The 10,836-nt window shown below is 44.4% G+C and overlaps 1 protein-coding gene across 4 annotated transcripts in view; it reads right to left on the minus strand.

The window, feature by feature from the left end:
- COP1 (COP1 E3 ubiquitin ligase) overlaps positions 1-10,341 on the minus strand; it is a 124,926-nt gene extending 114,585 nt beyond the window's left edge. For 2 of the 4 annotated variants that reach the window (XM_059854608.1, XM_059854606.1), the window contains exons 1-4: positions 9,764-10,341; positions 3,135-3,194; positions 1,547-1,644; positions 153-217 (exon numbers count right to left, since the gene is read on the minus strand). In XM_059854608.1, the coding sequence (XP_059710591.1) occupies positions 153-217; positions 1,547-1,644; positions 3,135-3,194; positions 9,764-10,089 (549 nt within the window). In that variant the 5' untranslated portion in view covers positions 10,090-10,341. Of the gene's footprint in view, positions 1-140; positions 218-1,546; positions 1,645-3,134; positions 3,195-9,763 lie in introns of all 4 variants that reach the window. The other 2 variants (XM_059854607.1, XM_059854605.1) reach the window with 1 other exon arrangement.
- Positions 10,342-10,836: the final 495 nt, after the last annotated feature.

Below are 10,836 nucleotides of genomic sequence, written 5' to 3' on the forward strand. Positions count from 1 at the left end.
CACTGATATTGGTATTATTCCCTCTTAAAGCAAGTTAAAGCATCAGCTCAACAGTGCAATCTCTTCTCAGTTAAGTCATGTAATTACAAATGCTGCACAGAATCATTAAATAAATATAAAGTAAAAAAGTTGGAACATACGGTGCTACTCACTGAATGGTCCAGTTTGAGTCTTTTCTCCTCAGATCTTTGCTTCTGTTTAAGAATTAATTCATTAACTAAAAAATATAAATAAGATATCAAGGAGATGGATTTAAACTTCACCAGACCAGTATGTAAGTTCTACCTCAATATATTTACTTTAGTTATTAATTCCACAGTAAGATGCATTTCAGTAATTAAAACAGTAGAAGATGTCTCCACTATTTTCCTTACTAATTTTATTCTGTGGTGGTTTTTTATAATGTATATAGACACTTTTTAAAATCATCAACAAATACAATGCCTACACATTCTCCAAATTGATTCAGTTCCTTTTTCTGAACACCCACAGTTCCCTGAGAAAGTTTTTCAACTCCAAGGCAAAAGTATATCAGAGAAGAGTATGAGGGAGATAAATCAGGTAATGTTCTACTATAGGCCAAAGAGTCAGCCCAGCTAAATAGAACAAGTTTTTCCTTATCATGTGCATTTCTAAAGATATACTTTTGCTATAATTTAATTTTGTGCCAATCTAGAGAATGCAAAGAGAAAGATAACTTCAATCCTTTGCACACATATACATACAAGCTCTTCCCTCTCCAACATATACCTCAAATCCCTGGACACAGAAGTGTGGAAACACTCTTTAGCCCAACATGTACTCCAAGACCTGCCTCAGCACCATCTCCAGCACAACATGATTAGGTCTAAATCAGGACGCCCATTTCTGAAGCCTTCCTTGGCTACTGTGGCTTTTCAGACATTTATTATTAAATGGGTATCTCAGCTCATGAAATCAAGATTTGCTCTAATTTGATATTTCACACTGCAATGTGTTTCCTTTAATCTTTTCTCCACAAAACTAAGTTTTAAACTGTATTTCCAGCTAGCAACATGTACTCCCTCTTTCAAGGGCAGTTAGGATTGCATATAGGTCTATGTATGAATATTTTCTCTGTATCTAATTTACACCTACATCCATCACGTGGGCTTCACTCACTACTGCAGCCAAAATAGCACAGATTCTAATACAGCTTCCACCCTTTCAGTGTTCAAGCTTTGTAAACAGGGCATGTCCTTTATTACTAGGCAGACAAGAGTGCAAGAAAATAAAAGTAAAGAGATTCACATCTCTAGCCATAAGAAAAACAGCTTTGCTTTTCACAGTATGGAAACAGCAGCAAGTTAATCTCACTACTGTCACTAAGCACAGAGAACTGCTGGAGGCAGTGTAGTATTAACAATTTATAGCACTAACCTTTTTTATATAAAAATGACAACCAAGGGGCTGATATTTGGATTTTATTTTCAACATCCAGAAGACTGTAATTTACAGGACAAATTTACAAGTGCCTGCCTTCCTTAACAACTAAGATGTTTCTCATGCAAGCAAGCCTAAAGCTCACCTAAGAAGTTGGGATAAAGATGATCTATGTTGTCCACAACATAGTTGCATTTGGGACATCTGTTATTGTCCTCCAGGCTCTGGTGAATACATTTATAGCTGTTCAAAAACAAAAAACAAGAAACAAAACAAGTGAGCACACATGAAGGTACAAAATAAGCACGAGGTAAATAATATCAGCCTTAGACAAGGTGCATTGTTTGTGTTGCCATCTAAAAGCTGTGGTGCCAAGAACCTACAATGGAGTCAAAATGTTCCAGTGTTTGAACTCAGAGTGTGCTACAGAGTAGAAAGCAAAAGTTTCTGGCAAGGATTACAAAATTTAGTCAAGTACTTCACTCTTATTTCCCTGAGGATTACTGCAATGTGGATACTCCAGCCACAATACCATCTCAAATTCATGCTCCCCACCACTTCCACGGGCAGAGGTAGCAAACAGATTGAATTACTCAAAAGCAACTCTTCTAGTTTAGCTGAATACTTAGCAATCAACATTAGAAGCATTTTAGGTAATTGAGCAGAGGAAACACCTTCACCAGCTTCTCATATTGCCCCCCACAGCTGCTTTTCTCACTATTGGTGGCTTCAAAGGTGCTCACTCTTGAATTGAGGGACAGAGGAATGAAAAGATGCACTTCAGCATCAGGTTTAAGCATCTCACTAAGAGCCTGCTTGATGTCAGCTCCTGATAGAGACACCAGATGGTAACATTGGTCCACTCCTTCTGAATAAAGGTATTTCAGTGTTTCTCATCTCGGCCCTCTAAAAAGTTACAGGGATAAAGTGTTACCACAGAGGGCACAAAATCAGCTATTATCTTATCTGCAGCAAATCAAAATTCTTCTGAAATGTACCTGAATCTGCTGCTTGAGAAAGTGCTTTATGCTACTATAATATTATTTCTTACAAGGTTTATTTCTAACTAGCAGACACTATAAGAGTATAACATAGACAGGACACTATAGGACATCATGGTTCAACATTTATACCAATCCCTAGAGAAGTGGAGAAGTAGCAAGTGGTTCCAGAAATGCCCCTAGAGGGTTCTTGCACTTCTCCATGAAATATTTGCTCCTCATGACAGCCAGAGATAACACACTGAAAAGTGAGTGGGCCCGGGTCAATTCAATACAACAGGAAAGCCTGAAGCATATCCTCTCTCACAAGGTTTAAAATAATTGCAATCTACAATGTACAAGGCACTTCAAACTGTGCACAGTCTTGCACAAAGGCAAGGAGGAGCTGCCAATATTGCTCTCAACACCTCTATAGAGGTGATGCCAATAGAGGTGAATTAACAAACTGTTCTGACTCTGGATAGTGGGTGTTACCAGCAGTTTATGAACATTCTTTTTCTTTACAGAAGAAATACGGTGGCACAGCACTACTTCTTAAAAACACTTGGATTTTTTTTCTTTTTAATCTAACAGGTACCCATCTTTTAAAAATTTATTTCAACCTCCTTCTTCAGTGTAGGGACAGAAGACAGAAAAGAAACAAACTCAGAATGAAAGGGTATCACAGCAACACCTGTCTGCACATGCTGTAAGAGATGGACATTTTATGCACTACAAGAAACCAAGCATTACCAGAAGCTGTGTCCACATTTTGTCATGTACGCTTCTTCAATCATATCAAAACAGATGGGGCTGAAAACAAAGCAAAGTAAAAATCAGAAAGATTACTTTTTTATGTTAAAATATGAAGAAAAGTATTATTAACGCAAAGCAACCACCTAATTATGCTTAGGTTATAATCTCCTATATGTAAAATGAAAGGACATATTAGTGCAACATCAGCCAAGCAGTATAAAGATCAAAAGGGCAATCCACAGTCCTTTGAACTCTGAATGATACTGAAGTTTGCTACAATTAGAAACCAGTAAGTGTTCACCCTTAAGCTTTTAACACCTGCAGACAACCTAAACAAAGCCAGAGAATCTTCAACAGGCTGCAGAAGAACCTTCACACTATCTGTACTAGGGTTCAAACAAAAGCTATCGATCATTTTTAAAAGTGGCACAAAGAGGCAGAGCAGATCAGCAACAGCAATGATGTAATGAGAACAAGGACTAACAAATGGGTGGAGAAGGTGCAAACGGGGTGTGCCTGCAGAGCACTGCCAGGGCTGAGGCTGCAGGAGAGCAGGATGAAACCAACAGGGAGCAGATGATACCAAGCCAAAGGTGGGAAAGGTGGAATAACTAGTTAGTGACCAGAGCACAGCCAGCTCTCTGCGAGGGATCACCAAGAACCAAAGCAGGGATCTGAAGAGAAGGATGTGCAAGCAAGCAGTGCTCCACAGGAACCTGAGCCCAAGAAGAGAAAGGAATCCAGTGAGATGGGCAGTGGAAGAAATCTGGCTCCTCTGCCTGTGACATGTTCGAAAGGAAAATGAAACACAAATGAAACAGGAAAGCTGCATCCATCATACTTCCAGTGACTCCTGTGGCTGCTCCCCCTGATAACTGGTGGGATTTGCTGTCACATACATACTCATCTCCAGGTCTTGGCCAACCATCCAGCAAGATGCCATGGGCAGCAACATCACAGCTCTGCACATAACACACGGATCAGCAGGGTCACAAGCTTCAGATTGTTTTCAAGGCCTTACAGAGATCCAAATGCTCTCCTGTCACTCCCTTCAAGTCCACACCAATCTCAGTTCCGAGAGGCTTTCACCAGCACTTGTTTTCTTCAGAAACAGCCTCCTCCCACCTTCTGCCAACAAGACAGTTCTCACCGAAAGTGCTGTTAATAAACTGTTAACAGCTTCTGCAAAGCAGGAATCTTTCCTGCATCCAAAACCCAGATCAGACTGAAAAAAGCAATGCTTGTCTGAGCAGGGGAGGGGAGCATCTCCACAGAAGGCATTCCCCATTCTGTAATCTATTTTAGAGTATACGAACATATACTCTATATATGTAGAGTTGTTACCCCATTAGAAAACAAATCTTAACAAAACCAGGAAACACCTCCTAAATACTTTTTAATACACAGAGGTGAAGCTGTGGCCCCTGCTAATGCAAGCCCCTGCTCTGAATCACCACACTGGAAAACACAGCTGTCATGAAAGGTTTGTCCAGTCTAATATACAAGCGAGCTTGTCCTAGAAATTCCACCAAATCACCTGTACAAACAGAGTAAAGGCAAACGAATCAAACCAGAAGGCTCATTTGGTTCAGAGAGCAGCAATCTCAAAAGAGGCCTGAAGAATAATTAATACACACCTGTCCCTCTTCCACCTTGACAGACCTTTTTCTACACTTGCCTTGAGTAGCACCAACTTCAGGAGTCCAAGTCACTTTTTTCAAATTACTTAGTTTCAAGGCACTGTTTAGTCAGAATAAGTCACAAGCACACTCAGCCAGCACGGGCTGATTATTAGTAGGAGAATAAGGCATCTCTGAATTTTGTTAGCTGGACTTTAAAAGAGGAAGTCTAAGACTTAGGGTTAGATGAATATCTAAGGGTAGTTTCTCCCTACTGGCAATGGTGATGAACAGTTTAACTTCTTGACCTCCTTCTATTCACACTGTATAACTGAAGTATATGCTCTGCGTCATGCTAGAAACTGCTATTCCCCACAGGGCCAGAGGTGATGCTCCTAATGCCCTGCAGCAATCAACAAGGCTGTAATGTTCCCCTGTCTGCAGGAGAACATCACAAATTAGAGCTAAAATAGGAAGATTACCTCCTAACATGCCAGTCACACGAGATCACTATTCCCAAACTACACCTTCATACCAGTTTGACTGGAGAAGTGACAGAGCCAAAATAGTTGAGAAAAAGCAATCAGAGCCAACAAATAGAGCTATTCAGTATCAGAGACAACATTAAAGGTACTGAAGTTTCCATTAAGAACTGTTTCCCCTGAAATGCTCCCCGATTTACAACTGGAAACAAGATTGATATATTTCAATACAAACTGAAGCTAAACTGACTGCAACACGTGGAAGTTGCTACGCAACAGTTGTTTGAAGCTAATCTAACTCAAAGGGAAAGTTAAGAAAGAGGAGGGATGGGGACTTGCGACATGTTACAGTTTGTAGTGTACACTGTAACAGGGAAGCAGAAGTATGGTGAAATCAAGGCTTCTGTGCATGAAGTAGCTTATTCTCTACTTGTCTTAAGCAGCAGGGTCAGGTTAAAAGGATGCAAAAAACTTCAGCAAGTCAAAAATGTCACTGATCTCTGCAAAATAAGCCATCAGCATCTAATAAACACTAAAAATATTTTTTAATCCAGCACTGCAAAAGTTTACCATTCTTTCTCTGCAGGGCAGACCTCAAACATTTTAATCATCTACTTTAATCAAGTTCATGGCTCTAAGTTTTACCAGTTGTTTTCCAGGCACCTCTCAAGAGCGCTAATGTCACCCTAATGGTCCACAAACACCTGGCTGAAGTGGTCACTATGATATTTAAACACACTTCAGTAGCAAACAAGATTTATTATAGTGCCTGCCTCCTGTTCAGCTCCTCTCTGGTCTACTCAGAGACCAGGACTTGCTGCAGGCTCTGTCCTTCCCATTGAAAGTAGCCAGGTTAAAGATCATTGCTGGTACTATCTACTCACTCTGAGGCTCTATTATAACAACTGGTAGTAAAACTCCTTGTAGATGGCATGCAAACAGCTTGCTGTGTTTTTAGTTTGTGACTTCAGGGCAAATTTGCAATATTCCTTACTAAAATTGCTTTCCAGACCACAAAAATGGGAACAACTACACTCAGCCCATGCCTGGATTAACAGGTAACCAGCTAAGGAAAGAACTGGTTTTAAAAACCCATGAACCTGTAAGTCCAGGTGGCACACAGCCCTTCCCACAGCTGAGCTCTGGTACTGGGTGTTGATCTCCAGATCAGTGTGCAACACCCCCTCTTCCATGATTTGTGCCAGAGCTCAGAAACAAGGACTGGTATGAAGCAAACACTGAAGAGCCAGGTAAGAGCCACTCCATCCAGGGAGCCAAGCAGATAGTAACTGGTTTTAAAGAGCTTTAGTCAACCACTAATTGGGAGGGCTAATACAAGGCCTGGGAAAACTAAGCAATTACATTGCCGGGCAGCAGAAAATCACCTGATTAGAGAAGTCCCTTTCAGACACTCTCCAGGCAAGTGGAAAGACAACTGGCTACAGGAGCAGCACCAAAATACCTTTCTATTCTGCAGCCTGCACTAAGAGAATCAAAGTTTTCCCTGTTATAATAAAGTTGCCCACTAAGTCAGACCTACCTGCAGTCCTGACTGGAGTTACACATTTCCAGGCAGAAGGTGGCATACACCACAAACAGGAGGCATTTGCAAACTCCTGAGCATACACTGGCTAAACATTTCACAACCCAAAGCAGCAACACAAGACAATTTTTACCCTAGAGCCTCTGCCTCACTTGAGACAGTGCATTCAGAAGACAGACAGGGAGGTCTCACATATTAACATTACTGAAGGAATTTGCACTTGCACTTTGATGTTCAAAACTCACCCAAACTTCTTTTCTCTTTCCCACCTTCTATCTGGTACAGGCATAATCTACCACTGAGCTTACAGCTGTAGCTAACAGAAACTCACAGCTCATGTTCAGAAAAATTATCAAGTGCTCTCTGCAGCTGGCAGCATCTTGAATTATCCTTATAGAGGCAAAAAGGGCATAGGGGGAAACTTCTGTTTCTCACACTGAGATGTGCAAAGCTTGTTTAAATCAATTATTTAAACAAACACACCTGCCTTCTTGGACATTGCTCAAAACTCCAGAGCTGCCCAGTTTGGTTTATTTCTACATAACTGTACTGCTAACTCAAATTAAAAAAAAGATGGATACTGTTATTTGAAGCTAGAACATTAATAAGTAAGAACAAGCCCTTTAGCCCACAGAAATATAGAGTCGTGAAAAACCCAAATTAACTATAATCATTGTCTGCTCTTAAAGCTTCAGTATGCTCAATGTGGCTCTTGTAAATACTAAGAAAAGACATTTTGCCCTGAGTACTACTGGGCTGATCTCTTTCCTCTCACTTGTTCAGTCAGTAGTGCTTCTCAATGATGAGAAAACAGCTAATTACAGGTTCTCCTTGAAGCATGTACAGTACTTACCTGCAGAAAAAGCAGCAAGAACCTCAGCTTTCTGAGCCATCTAAAAATATGTCAAGTCTACAAATTGGTTATGGGTGTAATTTCCTTTCCAAACCCCTTATTTCTACAACAGACAACAAAATAGGAAATAAGAGCTGACTGGAAAGAGCAGGGAGCCATGCTGGCAGAACTCTACTGCCAGAGTGTAAGAGTAGAGGGAACAGAGGAGAATGAGCACTTGTGTTCATACCCCATCACCAGAAAACCTGTGAGCAACTGAGCTCACGCCAAGAGCCCTTAAATCCACCTAACATGGCCTAGAACCAGAGCAGGGCATCAGCTGATGGCAGCAGTCCTCTCATCCCCATTCTGCTACTGAGCAAACTATTAACTACAGTAATAAGCAGTAATTTTTGACTATTACTTATTCCTAGCAATTACTTACTGTTTTTTCTGCCACTAACTTCTTAGCAGCTTCAGGTTTTCACTTCAGTAGCAAAGGTATTTCCTATCAACTCTGCTAAAGACTTTACAAGCTGTAAAGTTAAGCTACAGGGTTTTCAGACAATACTTGTCCTCTGGGAGATGCCTCACATCCAATCCTCACCTGTAAGTCAGAGCTTACATTAGAGCTATCAAAATCATCTTGGAAGCTGTGGCCCTTATAATTTTCTTTTTTTTACTATTTCCTTTCCATACATGACTTTCCTACAACTTGATCTTTTTCCTACCTCTTCCCTTTCTCTCTAAGGACCTAACCTTACTTCCTGTTCTCACATTTTAGCACATCCAGCCAGCTACAAAAATCAAACCTACTTCTTATGTTGGGAGCTTTGAATCCCACCAGCAACAGGTTCTCTTCAGAACTGCAAATTACCAACAGTTCTCAAACCATGGGCCTTAGTTTGCCAATTATGTTGAAAGGTGATTTCCAGCTATGAGCTACAGCTGGATGGCTGGATTCTAGAAAATAACATCTGAAAAATGTTTAAACCATCACAGAAGAAATTCCCTACTAATCTAGTTTTAGGTGCCTGCTTGGCACAAAACTTATTGCTGTTTCAAACTAGACAACCTTTCCCAGCAACATGGGCAAACCAAGCCAGCTTTGCTGGAGCTATCAACCATCATGAGGCTCCTTGGAGTCCCTTCCAGAGGGGCACTTAATCCTTTGCTGATTCCTCTTCCCAAGATGAGAGGGCTCCAGACCACTCGAGGTCACATTGTCCAGGAACACAAGGCAGTTGCTGTGTTGTCAGAATGCTGTGAGGAAACATCTCGTGCTGCAGGGCCTTTCCAGCAACTTGGGGGCACTTAAGGAGGAACCTGCCAGGAACAACTTCATTTTGCTTAAAAATAGAAAGGGTGAAGGCAATGCTGCTACACAGGGCTTAAACCAGACAAAATCAGAGAATCAGTTAGGTTGGAAAAGACCTCTGAGATCAAGTCCAACCTATGACCCCACACCACCATGCCAACTAGACCAGAGCAGAGTTCTGAATGCTGCGTCCAGTTCCCTGAATAGCTCCAGGGATGGTGACTCCACCACCTCCCTGGGCAGCCTATTTCAATATATAATCAACTTTTCTAGGAAGAAATTCTTCCTAACATCCAACCTAAACCTCCCCTGGTGCAGCTTAAGGCTGTGTCCACTTGTCCTGTTGCTAGCTATCAGAGAGGAGAGTCTGATCCCCACCTGGCTGCAACGTCCTGTCACAAAGTTCTAAAAAGTGATAAAGTCCCCTCCTGAGCCGATTCTTCTCCCCAGGCTCCCATCTCCCCTCCCAGCTGGTCCTGGTGCTCCAGCCCCTTCCCCAGCTCCGCTGCCCTTTTCCGGACCCTCTCTAACAGCTCCATGTCCTTCCAGAATTGAGAGGCCCAGAACTGGACACAGGACTGGAGGTGTGGCCTCACCAGAGCCCAGCACAGAGGGAAAATCACTTCCCTAGCCCTGCTGGCCACACTATTTCTGACAGAGAGAGACACAAAAGAGGGAAAACCCCAAAGCCACAACCCCCGGAGGGCAGCAGCCGCTCCAGCGCCAGGAGGGGCTGCCGGCTGCTCCCTCCTCCCGCCGCTATTCCACACTCCCCAGGCTTCCCGACGGCATGGCGGCGCCCCGGCTTCCCCCAGCGACATATCGCGCTCACCACACGAAGTCGTTGCTCTTGTCCTCGTAGGAGTTAATGAGCCCGTTGCAGAGCGGGGTGAGCAGCGGCCTCTTCCTGCCGCCGCCCCCCGGCGCCGCGGAGGAGCCGCCGGGCCGCGCCGCCCCCGCCGCCAGCCGGGCCAGCCCCGCGCCCGACCCCGACACGGCCGCCGCCACCAGCACGGGCCGCGCCGCTGCGCCGCCCGAGGAGGACGAGCCGGGGGCCATGGCCGCCGAGGAGGAGGAGGATGATGAGGATGACGAGGAAGAGGAGGCCGGTGTGGCGGCGGGCGGCACGGCGGGGTGCGGCGGGCGGCTGCCCGACATGCCGAGGCCGGGCCGGGCCGGGCGGAGCGGCCTCAGCGCATCCCCGTGCGCGCGGGGGAAAATAAAGTTCCTAAAAAAAAAAAAAAAAAAAAAAGAAGGGGGGGAAGGGAAAAAAAAAAAGAAAAACGAGAAAATCCCACAATTAAAAAAAAAAAAAAAACAAACCAAAAAAAACCCCAAAAAACCCAAGCCAAAACGGCGGCCCCGGCGCGGCGCTTGTTCAAGCTTTATTGACAGGCGTACAGCGCGGCCGCGCGTGCGCGGGGCGGGGCCTCGCCCCTGAGGGGCGGGGCGGGGCGGGGCCGGGCCGTCCTCCCCTCACGGACCGGCAGGAGCCGGGGCTTCTGGGTGCTGTTGGGGGCTGCGGTTCTCCTCTCACAGCCTCGAAGCGTGGGCCAGGAGCTTCCAGCCGCGCCTGACGCTGCTCCCCCTGACACCACATCTAGTGGCGCACAACCCTGAGGCCCAAGTCTGTTGAGGAGCGGCTGAGGGAGCTGGGGGGGCTCAGCTTGTAGGAAAGGAGGCTTGAGGGGACCTTCTTGCTCCCTGGGACCACCTGCTAAGAGGTTGTGGCCAGGTGAGGGTGGGAATCTACTAGGCAAGCAGCGAGAGTTTGGACATAGTCTCCAGCAGCACCAAGGGAGGTCCAGGCTGGACATAGGGAGGAATTTTTTCACGCCAAAGGGTGATTATGTATTGGAATGGGCTGCCCAGGGGGGCGGCGGAGTCACTGCCCTTGGAGGTGTT

This window comes from Haemorhous mexicanus, chromosome 9, assembly GCF_027477595.1.
Source record: "Haemorhous mexicanus isolate bHaeMex1 chromosome 9, bHaeMex1.pri, whole genome shotgun sequence".
In the NCBI taxonomy this organism is placed as follows: Eukaryota; Metazoa; Chordata; class Aves; order Passeriformes; family Fringillidae; genus Haemorhous; species Haemorhous mexicanus.